The sequence below is a fragment of the Ovis canadensis genome, chromosome 9 (genome assembly GCF_042477335.2).
Source record: "Ovis canadensis isolate MfBH-ARS-UI-01 breed Bighorn chromosome 9, ARS-UI_OviCan_v2, whole genome shotgun sequence".
Lineage (NCBI taxonomy): Eukaryota > Metazoa > Chordata > Mammalia > Artiodactyla > Bovidae > Ovis > Ovis canadensis.
In genome coordinates this window covers 53185224-53203882 of record NC_091253.1, presented here as the reverse complement: position 1 = coordinate 53203882, position 18659 = coordinate 53185224, and the positions used below count along the sequence as shown (strand labels likewise).

General features: G+C 40.6%; 1 protein-coding gene across 7 annotated transcripts in view; it reads left to right on the top strand.

Moving 5' to 3' along the window:
- The window catches only part of PDE7A (phosphodiesterase 7A), a 192073-nt gene that overhangs the window by 145267 nt on the left and 28147 nt on the right, over positions 1–18659 (top strand). For all 7 annotated transcript variants that reach the window (XM_069600119.1, XM_069600117.1, XM_069600114.1 and 4 more), the window contains one exon: positions 3990–4073. In XM_069600119.1, the coding sequence (XP_069456220.1) occupies positions 3990–4073 (84 nt within the window). The remainder of the gene's footprint in view (positions 1–3989; positions 4074–18659) is intronic.

The following is an 18659-nucleotide window of genomic DNA, read 5'->3' as shown; positions in this document are numbered from 1 at the left end:
TTTGCATCAGGTGGCCAAAGTATTGGAGCTTCAGCATCAGTCCTTCCAGTGGACATTCATTCAGGATTGATTTCCTTTAGGATTGACTGGTTTGATGTCCTTTCTGTCCAAAGGACTCTCAAGAGTCTTCTGTAGCACCGCAAATCAAAAAATCAAGTTTGCACTAGTATAAGTTAATTTTGTTATCTACTGTTATTCAGGACTGAGATATCTTTCATTAGGAAGCTTTGCATCACTGTTGCAGCATAAATGTCTGTTACTTTGAAGTGGAATCTAGAAACCAAAACGTGTTGCGGAAAAGAGGGGCGTCTTAAGAGTTATAGGTAATTAAGAAATCTCTAGCTTTATAACTGAGACTCTTTTACCAGTACACAACTTTAAGATGCATCCTGATGATTCTTCATGAAAAGTCTTAGATTTGCAGAGTTGCTGAGTACTAAACAGATGTCCACGGTAATGTGAAAAAAGACGAGACCACGAAAAATACCTGACCTCATGGTCCTGGTCCTGGATGTGTTTGTTCTCAGTTGGCTGGTGAGAAGGCCATGTGTCTTCTCCTAGTCTTGGTTCTTAAATCTTTAATGTATTACTCAAGTCCAGAGGGTAAATTAATTTGATGTGTGTGAATGTATAATTTTCTTTCTGGCTCCCTCTCTTTGCCAGATTTTTTCCCTTCATCCACACACTCCTTGGTACCTTGTACTTTAGTTCATAATATTAAAAATGTACTATTAAGAGTACAGGGACTTCCCTGGCAGTCTAGTGGTTAAGATTCCGTGTTGCCAGTGCAGGGGGGATGTAAGTTCAATCCCTGGTCCAGGAGCTAAGATGCTACATGGAGTGGCCAAAATTTTTTCAGTAAATAAATAATCTATTTTTAAAAGATTCCAGTGGACACCTTTACTCATCTTTTCTTACTGTCTTCTCTGGCTTGACTGTTCTCCTCATGCTCAGAATTCCTTGCTCAGTTTCTACAATACTGAGTCATCCTTACTCTTCACCTGCTTCTGGAGTGGTTTTTTTTCCCCTCATTTCACTAACTCCTCCTTCTCCTCGTAAGCCCATGTGTTCTCCAATGCCCCGTTTGTGTCATCTTCCCTTTTTTCCCCCTTAATTTACTTCGTGTATCATATCTGCCTAGTTCCATTCTACCCTAGCACATATCTCCCCCAGGAACGTGGAGCCTTTTCTTCCTCACCATCTCCATCTGTCTGCAGAGATGTCCGCATTCTGCTCTTCTTAAAGCTTAGGCTCCTGTCTGCTTCACTCTGTGGAACATCTCCACGTGGATGTGCCATGGGCACTTCACATTTAACAGGCCTGTTAAAATGTTTGTGTTCCCCAAGTCTGTATATCTGATATTCTTTCACCATCTCAGAAAAAGGAACTTGAATCTTCTATTATCAGATCAGGAACCTTGGCATCATTCTGGTTTTCATTTTAAATTTATTTTTAATTGGAGAATAATTGCTTTACGGTGTTGTGTTGGATTCTGCTGTGCAACTCACGATTCAACCATAAGTGTACATAGAGCCCCTGCCTCTCGAGCCTCCTCCCAGCCCCACCCCGGCGCTCTAGGTCGCCACCGAGCCCGGCCTCGATCCGTGTGCTGTGCGGCAGCCTCCCCCGGCTGTCTGCTTCCTGCAGCAGTGTCCGTATGTCAGAGCTCCTCTCTGTGCGTTTCACCCTCTCCCCACCACTGTATCCGCAATCCATTCTCTGTGTCTGCATCTCTCTTCCTGCCCTTTGACTAGGTTATTCAGTACCATTTTTCTAGATTTCATATATATGCGTTAACAGTCAATATTTGTTTCTTTCTTTCTGACATGGTTCACTCTGTATGACAGATTCTAGGTTCATCAGCATCATTCTTGACTTGTTTCTCACTTTAGTCTATGTCCGCTTCATCAGCAGATCCTCTTGACTGTTACCTTCAAAGTACATCCAGAATTTCACCACGCCAATGCTGTTACCATCCCAGCTGAAACTGCAGTTACTCAGTTTCTTATTGTTAGCTGCCGACACATTGTTGTGCATAAGATCTCCAGAGCTTACCGTGCGTAATCGAAACTTTATTATCCTTGACCAGCATCTGCCCGTAATCACTTCCCCCCAGGGCATAGCTGTTGCCTCGATGAACGCACTCATTCCTTAACTGGCCTCCCCGCATCTACCTGTGTCTCTCTACTTGACTCTCTAATCTATACAACCAGTAAACGTTTTCAGACCTAAGTTAAATCCATCTTGCTCCTCTGTTCTGAATCTTCCAGTAGTTTTCTACCTTAGAGTAACAGCCAAAGCTATTATAATGGCCCATGAAGGTCCAACATGATCTTGCCTGACTGTTTCTCTGACCCCACCTTCTATCAGTTACCTTCACTCATCTCACTCCAGCCATGCTGGCCTCTCTGCTTGATTTTGAATATGCCAAGCAAGCTCCCATCGCAGGATATTCAGCTTGCTCTTCCTTACGTCTGGAACCCTCTCTGCCCAGGTGGCCATGAGGCTCGCTGCTTCCCTGCCTTTAGGTCCCTGCTCAGATACTCTCTTTTCACTGAGATCTCTGACCACATCATGAGCAGCTTCCCAACCTGGCCACCCTCCCTTTTCATTTTTCTCTGCTTTCCTTTCTCCATTTTACTATTACCGTCTTCCATAGAGTGACATTATTTATTTGCTTTATTATTGGTCTCACTGCATGAAAGGACGCACTTCATGAAGATAAGGACTTTGTGTATTTTGCTCACTGCTATATTTCCTGACATGCAGCAAGTGCTCAGTAAACATTTGATCCAGAGTGAAGGCATTGCCACATGAGAGAAGTGATTAATCATTATAGGATAGACTCACAGTGGCTGACAGGCCCCTTGAAATGAAGCATAAGCAGGAAGGCGTTCCAGGCAAGTGGAATTGTAAGCAGGTGTAGGCCCTGAAGACTTAAAGGTTATGAACTTGGAGGCTGTGAAAGTGTAATGGGAAAGTTCCTGCCTTTGGAGCCCACAGAGTTAGGTTTAAATCTTGACTCTGCTTTATACCAGCTTTGTGGCCTGTACGTGCTCTTTAACATCTAGAAATCTCAGTTACTGGATCTGAAAATGGGGGTTAAGATTCCTGTCTCTTGGGACTTCCCTGCTGGTCCAGTGGCTAAGACTCTGTACCCCCATTGTAAGGGGTTTGATCCCTGGTCAGGGAACTATTAATAGATCCCACATGCTGCAGCTCACACCTGTTGCAGCCAAATAGATAAATATTAAAAAGAAAAAGATTCCTATCTCTCAGAGTTGGTTAGAGAATTAAATAAAAGGATGTCTTCAAAGCGCAGAAAGAATACCTGGCACAAGACTGCAGTGGTTATGTTGCTGTAGGTCCAAGAGTCACATGGATACAAGAGGCAGATACTGAGCTTATCAGCAGCAAAGTTTACAACCGAAGACCTTGACTATACCCACTTTCAGTGAGAAAAGAGGTTGATCAAATTAAATGTCTCAGGCGAAATATCTAATGTTTTAATTTTCTATACCTTTCAAAAAATAGGAGAATAGGTACTATATTTTCTATTTCTTTATATCCCGTATAGCCTATAGTATAGTGCTAGGCAGAGTAGACACTTGGTAAATATTTGCTTCTCACTGTGGCTTTTTAAAGTTTCCTGCTCAGGATTTTTTTAACTCCATGGGAGTAATAAGATATGAGTTTGGATTATCATATACTTGAGTCATCTTTCAGAAGGTGACTCTAAAATAGAGATTATAATTACTGTAGGGGAGGTTTAAAAAAAAGAAAAGAAAACTGTTCATCTAGCCTTACAACTCAGTGCTGAAAATTTGTAAAACCCTTCAAATAAATCAGCTCTTAACTACCTATTCCATTCATATCATTAGTAGGCCATTCCTTGTGAGTATGATACCACTAAGACCTCTACTGCATGTGGGAGCTTCTTCCTGAAAAACAGCCGTCTCAACTTCCGTTTTACCCCTGATTCTGTTTAGGAGATGTACGTGTAAGGAGTCGAGCAGGATTTGAATCAGAAAGACGAGGTTCTCATCCATATATTGATTTTCGTATTTTTCACGGTAAGTGTTGGCAGATATACTATTTCTCTCAGACTTCCAGTAAACTTCGGGTTTTCATAAAATGATGTAATTTTCCAAAAGGGGAGAAAGGAATACAAGAAAAAACATGTTCAAAATGTTTTCAAAACATTAGGTCATGATAAATGACACTTTATTCCTAAATAATGTTTGTAAATGTTTAGAGGCAAGTAGAGTTGGAAATTACAAAAATATGAAAGCTAATAATAGTTTTTCTTCTTTCTAATTTAAATGTGAAATTACTTTGGTACATTCTTTTCTTTTTAAAAGCTGCATTTTCAAAACAGTTTCATTCTAAATGTTTTGTCTTCACTACAGTAGATAAGTGTTTCTGTGCAAATGATATTTTATAAAGGTATTTCATCACAAGAAGGTGTATCCTTTGAATTTATTTTTAAAAATACATATAACCTTGAAAGATGTTTTTGAAAACAAACATTGTTTGGTTCCAGCGCATGATGAAGAAAAAGGAAAAGACAGAACTTCTAAGACCCTTGAATATTACATATTAAATCTGTTTTTGGAGAAGTTCTACTTTTGGTAACATTGGATAGATCATTCATAGTAACACTCAGAAACATCAAGAAAACTGGACTAAATAATAAAAGACTATGTATTTGAGTGTGTGAGAGTACCATCGAGGCAGGGATGAGCCTGGCTTTCAGCTGACTTTTCCCCTTAGTGGCATCTGCTGATGCTGGGAAAGTGAGTGAGAAGCTTAGCAGAGCTTTTTGTTGGACACCTGAAGCTAGAACAACAAAAACAGATGTTTATAGCTCACTGGGGCTGGGGGATTGTCCTGGTAAACTCTCTGTGCTTAAGTTAGAAATTCCAAGAGCTGTGTGTTTAGAAATAAATCCCAGCTTTAAAGTATCTCAGTCAATGATTAGATTAAGATTATATGTGATTTTTTTAGGGCCTCTAAGTCACCTGCCAGAAGTCAATATTAAACCTCTTTGGAGGAAGCAGACTCTTGATTTGGCTTGGGAATATTTTATTGAGAATTTTTGCATTTATGTGCATGAGAGATAATGGTCTGTAGTTTTCTTTTTTATATATAATGTTTCTTTAGAGTGAGTTAGGAAGTGTTGCCTCCGCTTGTAGCCTCTGAAAGGGATTGTAAAGAATTGGTATAACTTTTTCCTTAAATAATTCACCAGTGAAACCCATCTAGGCCTCGTGTTTTCTGTTTGGAAGGTTACTGATTTAATGATTTAGATTCTTTAGTATTAATAGATATAAGCCTTTTCAGATTGGCCAGTTCTTCCTCTGTGAGTTTTGCCAGACATTTACTGTGGGATTAACCTGGTCAGGCTCCTGGAGGTAAATCTCACAAGCTTCCTCCTGTACTCAGCTCATGCCTAGACTTCCCTGAAGGTTTTAACTCTCAAGGAACCCTCCAGAAGCTCACCAACTGTGTTCAGGTTCCTCTGCCCCAGTACTGGCTCTCAAGGAGGTTTCTGTTTGTGAGTCTCTGCACCAGTAAGTTATCTCTGTTCGCCCGTCCCTCCAACCTTGGGGCAGTGAGTCACCTGGTGTCCCCACCTCTTCAGCAGATCCTGGAAGAGTTGTTGACTTTTCAGTCTATTCAGCTTCTTGTGTGTTGTTAGGACAGAATGGCAGCTTCTCAGCTCCTTCTGTGCAGTTCTAGAAACCAGAAATCTTATGTTATTTTTAAGTGAAACGATACAGTAAGTATTTTGAATTTCTGTTCTAGTTCCTATCATGGAAAATATCACTGGATATAATCCTCATAAACTAAAATTCTCTGGGACAATTAATAATTTTAAGAGTGTAAAAGAGTTCTGGGATCAACATGTAGAACGTTGCAGTTACCTCTCTAAAAGCGTGACGTCCTGAGGTTTTATAGCAAATTATTCAGGATCTTTTAAAGGCTGCTTATTGGCTTCCCTGGTGGCGCAGATGGTAAAGAATCCGCCTGCCAATGCAGAAGACACAGGTTTGATCCCTGGGTCAGGAAGATCCCCTGAAGAAGGAACTGACAACCCACTCCAGTATTCTTGCCTGGAGAATTACATGCACAGAGGAGCCTGGTCGGCTACAGTCCATGTGGTCACAAAGAGTTGGACACAACTTAGGGACTAAACAACAATTAGTCTCACGGCTCTTTAAATTCTTTCAGATTAAAAAAAGGAATCATTCAGAGTTATTTCTGTGTAGAGCAAATACAGTATTAAAGAAGCACATATAATACTCTGTGTAAATATCTATAAAAAATCTTTGGAAATAAATATTAGTAAAAAAAATATGAATAGCATAAAAGAATACTCCAAGCTTAGATGTGTTTTTTTGGGAAAGGAAGAGTACTTTTTCTTTGTAACGTTACATTAGAACTTGGTAACATTGGTTGCCTCCAGGAGGGAAACCAGGATGGCTTAAGGACATGAGAAAGGAAATTTTTGTTGTACCCCCTTTTGAATTTTGGTTCATGTGAACATATACCCATTGAAATGTTTAGATAAAATTCTTTGTAAATATTGTAATGTTACAAAAATTGGCTCTGAGTAAGAATATCAGTAAAATGGTGAAGTCTACATATTGACCTAAAGAAAAATGCAGTTGCATTGTGAGTTCCTAGGCTTTAACTGAATTTAGTGAAAAGAGAGTCCAAAATGCAGTACTTGGATGCAATCTCAAAAACGACAGAATGATCTCTGTTCGTTTCCAAGGCGAACCATTCAATATCACAGTAACCCAAGTCTCTGCCAAAACCAGTAACGCGAAGAAGCTGAAGTTGAACGGTGCTATGAAGACCTACAATACCTTTTAGAACTAACACCCCCAAAAGATGTCCTTTTCATTATAGGGGACTGGAATGCAAAAGTAGGAAGTCAAAAAACACCTGGAGTAACAGGCAAATTTGGCCTTGGAATGCAGAATGAAGCAGGGCAAAGACTAATAGAGTTTTGCCAAGAAAATGCACTGGTCATAGCAAACAGCCTCTTCCAACAACACAAGAGAAGACTCCACATGGACATCACCAGATGGTCAACACCAAAATCAGATTGATTATATTCTCTTCAGCCAAAGATGGAGAAGCTCCATACAGTCAACAAAAACAAGACCAGGAGCTGACTGTGGCTCAGATCATGAACTCCTTATTGCCAAATTCAGACTTAAATTGAAGAAAGTAGGGAAAACCACTCAACCATTCAGGTATGACCTAAATCAAATCCCTTATGATTATATAGTGGAAGTGAGAAATAGATTTAAGGGCCTAGATCTGATAGATAGAGTGCCTGATGAACTAGGGACGGAGGTTCGTGGCATTGTACAGGAGACAGGGATCAAGACCAACCTCATGGAAAAGAAATGCAAAAAAGCAAAATGGTTGTCTGAGGAGGCCTTACAAATAGCTGTGAAAAGAAGAGAAGTGAAAAGGAAAGGAGAAAAGGACAGATAAAAGCATCTGAATGCAGAGTTCCAAAGAATAGCAAGAAGAGATGAGAAAGCCTTCCTCAGCGATCCGTGCAAAGAAATAGAGGAAAACAACAGAATGGGAAAGACTAGAGATCTCTTCAAGAAAATTAGAGATACCAAGGGAACATTTGATGGAAAGATGGGCTCAATAAAGGACAGAAGTGGTATGGACCTAACAGAAGCAGAAGATATTAAGAAGAGATGGCAAGAATACACAGAAGAACTGTACAAAAAAGATCTTCATGATTCAAGTAATCACAATGGTGTGATCATTCACTTAGAGCCAGACATCCTGGAATGTGAAGTCAAGTGGGCCTTACAAAGCATCAGTATGAACAAAGCTAGTGGAGGTGATGGAATTCCAGTTGAGCTATTTCAAATCCTGAAAGATGATGCTGTGAAAGTGCTGCACTCAATATGCCAGTAATTTGGAAAACTCAGCAGTGGCCACAGGACTGGAAAAGGTCAGTTTTCATTCCAATCCCAAAGAAAGGCAATGCCAAAGAATGCTCCAACTACCACACAATTGCACTCATCTCACACACTAGTAGAGTAATGCTCAAAATTCTCCAAGCCAGGCTTCAACAGTATGTGAACCATGAACTTCCTCATGTTCAAGCTGGATTTAGAAAAGGCAGAGGAACCAGAGATCAAATTGCCAACATCCACTGGATCATTGAAAAAGCTAGAGAGTTCCAGAAAAACATCTATTTCTGCTTTATTGACTATGCCAAAGCCTTTGACTGTGTGGACCACAACAAACTTTGGAAAATTCTGAAAGAGATGGGAACATCAGACTACCTGACCTGCCTCTTGAGAAATTTGTACACAGGTCAGGAAGCAACAGTTAGAATTGGACATGAAACAACATACTGGTTCCAAATAGGAAAAGGAGTATGTCAAGGTTGTATATTGTCACCCTGCATATTTAACTTATATGCAGAGTACATTGTGAGAAACGCTGGGCTGGAAGAAGCACAAGCTGGAATCAACATTGCCGGGAGAAATATCAATAACCTCAGATGTGCAGATGACACCACCCTTATGGCACAAAGTGAAGAGGAACTAAAAAGCCTCTTGATGAAAGTGAAAGGAGAATGAAAAAGTTGGTTTAAAGCTCAACATTCAGAAAATGAAGATCATGGCATCTGGTCCCATCACTTCATGGGAAATAAATGGGGGAACAGTGGAAACAGTGTCAGACTTTATTTTTCTGGGCTCCAAAATCACTGCAGATGGTGACTGCAGCCATGAAATTAAAAGACGCTTACTCGTTGGAAGGAAAGTTATGACCAACCTAGATAGCATATTCAAAAGCAGAAACAAACAAAGGTCCGTCTAGTCAAGGCTATGGTTTTTCCAGTGGTCATGTATGGATTGTGAGAGTTGGACTGTGAAGAAAGCTGAGTGCCAAAGAATTGATGCTTTAGAACTGTGGTGTTGGAGAAGACTCTTGAAAGTCCCTTGGACTGCAAGGAGATCCAACCAGTCCATTCTGAAGATCAGCCCCAAGATTTCTTTGGAAGGAATGATGCTAAAGCTGAAACTCTAGTACTTTGGCCACCTCATGCGAAGAGTTGACTCATTGGAAAAGACTCTGATGCTGGGAGGGATTGGGGGCAGGAGGAAAAGGGGACGACAGAGGATGAGATGGCTGGATGGCATCACTGACTCGATGGACATAAGTTTGGGTGAATTCTAGAAGTTGGTGATGGACAGGGAGGCCTGGCGTGCTGTGATTCATGGGGTTGCAAAGAGTTGGATGCAACTGAACTGAAGTGAAATAGAGGATTTGAATATTATAATTGTTAAAAGATGTTGGAAACCTTGAATACACCTAATGGGGCTTTTTGGTGGGAGAGGAGTTAGAAATGGTCACACTGTTGGAAGTAATCTTTCATGGAATTAAAATAGGGTGTTTATCTTCTAAGTCAGTATGAAACCAGGAACAAAGAATATAAAATCTAAAGGCAAAAATATGATCAAAGATGTCAGTAATGGCAGTAAAGGTAAATGAATGAAATAAATACTCCTCAGAGATAAAGATGCCCAGATTGGGTGAAACATGAAACCTAATGGCAAGAAATGGTCAGAGGCAATGTGAGGCAGTCCCAGACTTGAGGTTCCTCAGGTTTGGGGACTGGGCCTGCACGCTGACCTCCTGATGTGGAGCCTCTGTGGTCTGGCGTCTCAGGAGTCCACACAGCTTCCGAGGACTGGGAATTCTCTTCCCGACCCCATCGTGGCAAATGTCCTAGACTATGGGCCACAGTTGAAAATTTGCTGTGAAACTGATCCTGCAGTTATTGCCAAACAGGAGTGTCACTCTAAGCCGAGATGATCATTTAGCTTGGAGGGGTTTTTAAGATGGAGAGAAGTGAGTCATTCTTTCCTGCTGGTATAGTAGGCTCTATTTATCACACCACTCAGAATTCTGAAAAGGAAAAATTTTAATCTGGCATATTTTGTGAAGTGTAATCTTAAAAAGATTTCTTAGTCCATAAGAAACAGTGTTTGGCTTTACCATATCAGGGTGCGTTCTCCTCTAGCTATTTAGCCATTCAGGGAACAATTACAGGCCCCAAGTTAACAAGTGGAACCTCGATAATAATTTTATTACATAGATATCACATAATCTGCCTTGAGTTTCTGTGGTTTGGATTATCCTTTGTCATAAATCATTATTTTTGTTTTCGTGAGGCCTGTAAATGGATTTTCACAGTAGGATTTGCCATGTGGATTATCATGCAATGAGTTCTGACTTTGAATCTTTCTAAAAGGGTATAAGGAGGCAAAAGAAGAAACTTAGCTGAACATGGAAATACATTAAATACAGAAGCAGTGTTCAGCCTCACTCTTAAAACAAATTCCTATCAGACGTAGCAAGTTAAGCAAATGAGCCACTGAGGCACTAGTGATAGAAGTTCACATTACAAACTAGGCATCAGGAATTTTAAACATGTTTTTTCCTCTTTGATTTCAACACTAGGAATGTATGCAAAGGGAATAATCTTATACAAATGTGAATGTAGGTGGGAAGACATTCATGTTGGTCTTACTGATAATAGGAGCATGTATTAATTAGGTTGTGATGTTACTCACTGAAGTATTTGAGGGTAAACACCAAAATGTTTAAAACCTACCCTCAGATGTTCAAAATAGAATTAGGTCACATACCACACCATGCATGTGCACACATGCACACACACACACACACAACACACACACACAGTACAAAATGGTAAAGCAGGTGAAATAAAATGTTAACAGTGGCAAATCTGAGTGAAGAGGTATGTGATAAAGGGTATTCCTTGCACTGTTTGGCTTTGTAACTTTTTGTGACCTCCAAACAAAAAGCTTTAAAAGTATGGTAATTAAATTATGCATTTATTAAGAATCAGGGGTTTATGCTCAGAGTACAAATTTATTAGCCAGTATTAGATCATATCTGTGGTTGTTTATAAAGAAGGGAGAGAGTTCAGACTTGGGAGGACATTTTGAAACTGCCCTCTATTTGTGATTACAGAGGGTGGAGGGATTTTTATGACCAGGAATCCTCTTTGCTAGAAGTGTTTTCCCAAACACCTGGTGTGTTGTAAACATGCAGTCAGGGTTAGTCTGTTGCAGATTCTGCTTTAAAAGTTAAATCTTCCCTCAACTAATGGATGTATCCTACAGAGGCTTTCATTCTTAACTAGATTTTGTTGTTGTTTGGGGGGTTTTGTTTGGTTGGTTGTGTCTTGATTTCTAATGCTTTAAGTAGACGGTTCATGCTAGCTTCTTTGTGAACTTACCAGGTGTTATTATCTTGGTTCTATGGGACAAGAAAACAAAAAAATTTTCCCAGGTATCATTGCTCACTAAAGAAATTTTATGAAGCCTTCGTTTACCTCTGTTTATGTTCTTATTACTTACCTTATAGTGCAAAAGATAATGTATATCACACATATTTGCATGGTTTGAGAATGGGATTTTTCATGTAAGGAAGTCATTGTTGATATTATTTTAGGATGCTCAGAAACATTCCTTGGGGTACTGTTGTGTACTAATATTTTCTTCTCTGGGTGTTGGTGATTTAGTCGCCAAGTCATGTCTGACTCTTGAGACCCTACGGACTGTAGCCCGCCAGGCTCCTCCGTCCATGGCAAGAATACTAGAGTGGGTTACCATCTCCTTCTCTAGGGGATCTTCCTGACCCAGGGATCAAACCCAGGCCTCCTGCATTACAGGCGGATTCTTTACCAACTGAGCTATAAGGAAAGCCCTCCATTTTTACAGTTTAGACAGAACTTACATATCAGTGGGAATTATATGATGGGTTGTGTTTATTAAGAAATTTGGAAGATCTTAACTTATTAAAGATACTGCTAAAATTTTCAGATGCTCACATTAGTCAGAAATTTTTATTTAGCCCAAAAAGAGATGTAAGATTGCTTATTGATTGAGAGCAGTTTCTGGTGATGCTATTAAAAGTGTCATAACAACCCTTGAGTATTCACACTATGCTAATCACTAATTACTTGTTTAGATAGCAAAGAGCTAACATTGGTGCTTCTTACTTAACCTCTTTGTCCCTTGTCTGTCCCCCAAAGCTATACATGGAATCGTGTAATGATGTTGAAATCTGTAGGATTATTAGCAGATAAAGCAGTTGACTCTTATCGTGTGATCATTTTATAATATACACATTTTTTTTTAAAGGCTTGGTGCACTTTCTCAAGAGACAATTGATTCGTTTCTGGCAAATATTTCAACTTGAGTGTTAGCATTGACACTTCTTTGACAGCTACTGAAAAACTTCAACATTCATCCCATTCTTACAAGATCCCCAACCTTCAGACCTGCTCTGTCTAGGAATTACTTCCACTTAGGTCCAGATTTCAGGTCCTCTGGCTTTTATAAACTGATTCTTGATGTCCCTTGTGCAACTAATTTTTCAGCTGCATAGTCTCCTTACCTTATGTTGTGAAGACTGACAGTTTTGAAGCACCTGATAATAATGAGCAATATGTACATTAAGAAAAGTTGGGAGGAAAAAGTAATGGGGGGAGAAAATCAGGCTGAGGAGAGAGAAACTGATTGATTAGAAAGAGCAAGAGAGTGGCAAAGTTGTTAGGCTGGTGGCTGAGTGGTATGAACTGAAAAGGGCCCCCAAGTTGGGTCTCCCTAATGCAGCTTCTTTGCTTCTGAGCATCACATCACCTCACCAGGCTTTCAAGGAGCCTCCCTCCTGTCAGCTTCCTTCTTTTGAGTAAGTTGGCTTTAGTGACCAGCTTTCTAGGCTGGATTAAGGGCCCCAAATATTCTTACAAATACTTTTCTGTGTCCAGTTGACCATACACCTGGTCTCTTGAATTATAATATTTTGGACTCCTAAATTAGTTGGACTTCAGTTCAGTCACTCAGTCGTGTCCAACTCTTTGTGACCCCATGCATCACAGCACGCCAGGCCTCCCTGTCCATCACCAGCTCCCGGAGTCTACTCAAACTCAGGTCCATTGAGTCGATGATGCCATCCAGCCATCTCATCCTCTGTCGTCCCCTTCTCCTCCTACCCCCAATCCCTCCCAGCATCAGGGTCTTTTCCAATGAGTCAATTCTTCGCATGAGGTGGCCAGAGTATTGGAGTTTCTTTCAGCTTTAGCATCAGTCCTTCCAGTGAACACCCAGGACTGATTTCCTTTAGGATGAACTGGTTGGACCTCCTTGCAGTCCAAAGGACTCGCAAGAGTTTTCTCTAACACCACAGTTCAGAAGCATCAATTCTTCGGCACTCAGCTTTCTTCACAGTCCAACTCTCACATCCATACATGACCACTGGAAAAACCATAGCCTTGACTAGACGGACCTTTGTTGGCAAAGTAATGTCTCTGCTTTTCAACATGCTATCTAGGTTGGTCATAACTTTCCTTCCAAAGAGTAAGCATCTTTTAATTTCATGGCTGCAGTCACCATCTGCAGTGATTTTGGAGCCTCCAAAAATAAAAAGTTTGACACTGTTTCCACTGTTTCCCCATCTATTTTCCATGAAGTGATGGGACCAGATGCCATGCTCTTCGTTTTCTGAATGTTGAGCTTTAAGCCAACTTTCTCACTCTCCTCTTCCACTTTCATCAAGGGGCTTTTTAGTTCCTCTTCACTTTGTGCCATAAGGGTGGTGTCATCTGCATATCTGAGGTTATTGATAATTTCTCCTGGCAATGTTGATTCCAGCTTGTGCTTCTTCCAGCCCAGCGTTTCTCATGATGTACTCTGCGTATAAGTTAAATAAGCAGGGTGACAATATACAGCCTTGACGTACTCCTTTTCCTGTTTGGAACCAGTCTGTTGTTCCATGTCCAGTTCTAACTGTTGGACTTCATGGATTCCATATTGAAGTTTTTCAAAATTCATGTTTGTTCTAAATTTAATGTCCCTACATTTAATAAATTATTCTTTTAGTTACACATTCTCTTTAGCTTCTGTAGTAACAAATTCTAATCTCTTTAAACATAAAAGAATTACTATAATTCTGCTCCACATGTACACTTAGAAAATCTAAGATCTTCCTTTGAAAGATTCTGACATGATTATTAAATAGTAACCGAGGCTATCAGCTTGACAGTTCCCTCTTTTCATGGAATTCACCAAAGCTCATTGACGTCATCCAGACTGGAAGCCCTGGTGTCTCTGCCAACATTGGGCAAGATGTAATATAAGCAGTATGTTTCTTTCACGTCCACAGGAATGCAGTTTTCCGTTTTCTTTTAACTCCTGACACATGGTAATGTTCCATTCTATGTAAAGGTGTTTTGCCTGTTATCTTGAGCCTTTATGTTCACTTTGCACTTTATTCCACCCCATACTAAGGGAACCTTTCAAGGTATCTACATCGTAGCCTCAAAGGCTTTTAGCCTTACTCATCTTTTTGTTTCTGGTTTTTGGCAGCCTGTGCCTCATTTTGGTTTTTCAGTCGTGTCCAACTCTGCGACCTTACGGACTGCAACATACCAGGCTTCCCTTCGTTTTTCTCACAGAGTTTGCTCAAACTCATGTCCACTGAGTCAGTGATGCCATTCAGCCATCTCATCCTCTGTCATCCCCTTCTCCTTCTGCCCTCAATCTTTCCCAGAATCAGGGTCTTTCCCAATGAGTCGGTTCTTTGCATCAGGTGGCCAAAGTATTAGAGCTCCAGCTTCAGCGTCAGTCCTTCCAGTGAACATTGAGGGTTGATTTCCTTTAGGATTGACTGGTTTGATGTCCTTGCAGTCCAAGGGACTCTCAAGAGTCTTCTCCAGCACCACAGTTTGAAAGCATCAGTTCTTTGGTGCTCAGTCTTCTTTGTGCTTCATTATAAAGATTGAATATATTATTGTTGCATCAAGTTGACTAAACTGGATATCTTCTCCCAGTTAGACTTTATAAGGTCCCACTTGATCTCTCTAAGTATGATCTGTATTAACCGTAAACGTGATTCACGCGGGCCAGTGCCCTTACATCGAATCAGATGTCCCATGCTGTCTTTATCGTGATGACCTACAGTGACAACAGACAAAACTCTCCTTAAAGTTTGCCTTAGAGCCTCATGTGCACTTGGGTTGTTTTTTATCTTCCTAACAGGGCCCTGTTAGACTTGGGTGCTTTTTTGATACTTAGTGATATGAACAGAAAGAACATCTGTTTCTGTGTTTATTTTGAGCTTAAAAGCTTATGTCATACTGATTTTATTGTCTGGGATTATCTAAGTCTTAAGTATACAGTAACTCCCACGCAAACTCATACCCTTTTTACCGCTTCTTCCTTTAAGAATGGAAATTGTCGCATGGCGTTTCCCTCAGCTATGACAAGGAAGCCTGGCTTTGCTGCAGTCCATGGAGTTCCAAAGAGTCAGACACGACTTAATGACTAAGCAAGGACTTTGTTGTTGCTATATTGTTTTTCTTACTCTTTCATACTGTACTGCCTGGTCGTTGCTTTCCTATTTACAAGGAAATAGGAAATTTGAAATTACATTTGAAATTAGAAATATAGTTTCTCTTCTTTTAACCAGTATTTGTTCGGCTTGCAAAGATGGCTCTTCCATCATTTGTAATTAAACTCAGTTCAGTAACTTAAATGACATTCCTGATGTCACAAAACTAGTAGAAGTGGCAGCCTTGGGATTCAAACCCAGGTGTATGACTCCAGAGCTCGTGTGTTTATTCGCCTTGCTGCACTGCCGCTCAGTAGCAGTACAGGCTACTCCTTAAAGACCATCGCTGTCAGCACCTCTGCTTTCCCCCTTTATCCATGCATGCTGCATGTAAAAATTCTTCCCAGAAAACTTGAATTTAGATGTAACTAAATGTATTTATTCAGTATTGAGCAGTAGGCTTCCTGATATGGCTCCTATTCTTTTTTAAGGAAAATTAAAGAGAGATTAGAACATAGAATGTCTTTTTTTTTTACTCATTTATCATTCAGTATGACCTTGCTTTAGTCTAGAGTTGAAACCTTGCAGCACTGAATTTAAAAAAAAAAAAAAAATTTTTTTTTTAAACAATCTCCAAGGGGAACTCAGGCTAACATGCATCTAAATAATTGTCATCGTGTTAAGGTAGCAGATAATAGTGACCGCAGGGCGCCCTCTTGTGGACGATTAAAGCAGGTAGTGATCAAGTCTCAAAATCCAAAAGCTTTTTCTGTGAAAAATCTCTTTCGTCTAATAACTAACTGCCGGTGATGGCTCTGCTGTGCCGTTTGTTTGACAGAGAAGAAGGTCTGGGAGTCCTGGGCATGATACTGCTCAAGGTATGTCGATTTCCAGCCTGTCTGTTTCGCTAACCTATTGCCTAGATTTCTTTTTTCAGTCCACTTTCTAGTCTGAAGGAGAAAAGCAAGAGAAAAACACGGCTTCTAAATTTACTGCTATCCCATGTTTTATTGCTGGCTCCGAGAAGCCAAGGGTGGGTGACTGGAAGTAACTCCCATGATCATTAAGTAACAAGGCTCATTTAGTTTGGGTGAAGGTTGATTAGTTTGTTTGTGGTCACACAGTGAGGTAATGTGATATTTTAAAAGAGAACCAGCAGCGCCAACAGTTCTTAATAGTAACTTGATTAAGTTACTGAGCCCTGTCGGCTTTCTAAGCTGGACTGGAATGTAGGTAACCATGTAAACTAGAACAAGCCTAGGACTTAAATAGTCCTAGCCTGGTGGAAGCTGGGCTTTAACAAAGACACCTTTAATCTGTTGTCTGTTATGCTGTGAAATAAATAATAGCATGTCTCATGTCACAAAATAAGTTCATGAGAATATTGGCAATAGGGTCAGATTTTATGTAATGTGGTATGTGTGGGGTGAGCTTTTTTAGTAATTGTCTGAATGGAAGTACTAGTTAAGTTCTCATGATCACCCTTCTTTAAAATATATATATATATATGTATAATATATATAATAATGTATATATAGTTTTTCTTCTGCATTTGTTTTTGCCCACGCCGCACATGTGGCATGCAGGATCTTAGTTCCCTGGCCAGGGATTGAACCCGTGACCCCTGCATTGGGAGCGTGCAATCTTAGTCACTGGACCACCAGGGAAATCCCTGATCACTCTTTCTTGTCCGCAGTTCCCCATGTGTCCTCTATTTTTCCATTCCTAAATGATGCTGCTCATTCAGCTTGGTATCTTCTCCATAGTGGCCTCTACTTGCCTGTTCCAATATAGAAACTTTATTCTTACTTATTATAGGGAATCAGTGTGTATCTGTGTGTGGAGGAAGGATAGGGTGGGTGAAGCAAACCTGAAGAAACTAAAATTTTCCACCTTAAAATGATCTCATCATGCTTCATCCTTGATTTACAGTTACTGATTCCCTTTTCTTCCGTCATCCTTTGGAAGCTATCCTAGGACAGTTCTGGAAATGTCTCTTGTCATTTTCTTTTAGAAAACCTGTTCTCCATTGAACTGTGCTCCTGTGTGCTTATTCTACTTCTGAGGGTTTGTTCTAAGGGAATCAGGGTGGGTGCCAAGATTTAGTCACAAGAATGGTTATTACAGAATTGCTGGTAAGAAATGTGAAAGTTAGAAACAGCGAAAAGATTTAGTAAATGATGATGACTTCCATACTTTTTATTTGGCTAGTAAAAATGGCACATGTAAGTTCCATTCACTGACTTGAATAGATATTCATGAATTTGTAAGGTAAGGAGACTGTGAGCTATGTGGGATGAAAGAGAAACTTTATGTGTACGTGTGTATAGGAAAGAGTTTATTGAGAACTATGCTGAGGGCCAGACTATTGATAGCTGTTGTTTCTGGGCCGCTAAGCCTTCCCGTGCAGCTTGTCCCCATTCTCAAAACCAGGTTGAGGAGAGGAGAAGGCTTAGGGCAGCTCCTCCCAGAAAGGACCAGGAAAAACATACCTTTTAAAAGAAAGTGACGGTGTGCCTCAAAATAACAGGGTAGGAAGCTCCAGGAGTTGATCTCTCCATCAAAACAACCACTTTAAAGCGGGGGATGGGCAGAATTCACTATTTCAGGACTCCAGGCGCTGGCTGGACACTGCTCTTCAGCGGTTGGGCAGTGTGTTGGGCCACAGATCCATGATCGTCACTCACCCCTCGGCCCCTCCGCCTATGGGAATGCTGTTCCGGTCATGGCTTGGTGAAGCCAGGGTGGGCAGTGGGGATCTAATCCTCCAGAAATTTGGAGTTGGGCCTTTAAGTCAGTCTGCCAGATTCCGAGGCATGGGCACTGATGTTTGCCTGGGTTTCACCCCTCTTCAGCTGCAGAGGCTTCGGCCAGCAGCATCTACCAGGAGAGTTAAGGAATCGGGTACTGCTCCCACCCCCTGGCCTTTGGAACCAGACATTTAAGGAAATCTGTGTTGGGTCACCAACTGACTTCAGTGATACTGTAATAGGAGCTTCAGTGACCACACACAGCAAGGAGTAAACAAAGTCAAATAGATATGCAAAGGCCAGTTTGGAAAAATCACAAAACAGTTGGCTTCAGCCCACAACAAGTAAAAATAAACAGTCCTGGAAGAGTGAGAGATTAGATTTCCAGTTCCCCAAGTATAATTCGCACCATGTCCAGTTCTCGGTGAAAAACTATAGAACATAAAGAGAAGTTGGAAACTATGACCCTTACATATGACAAAAGAA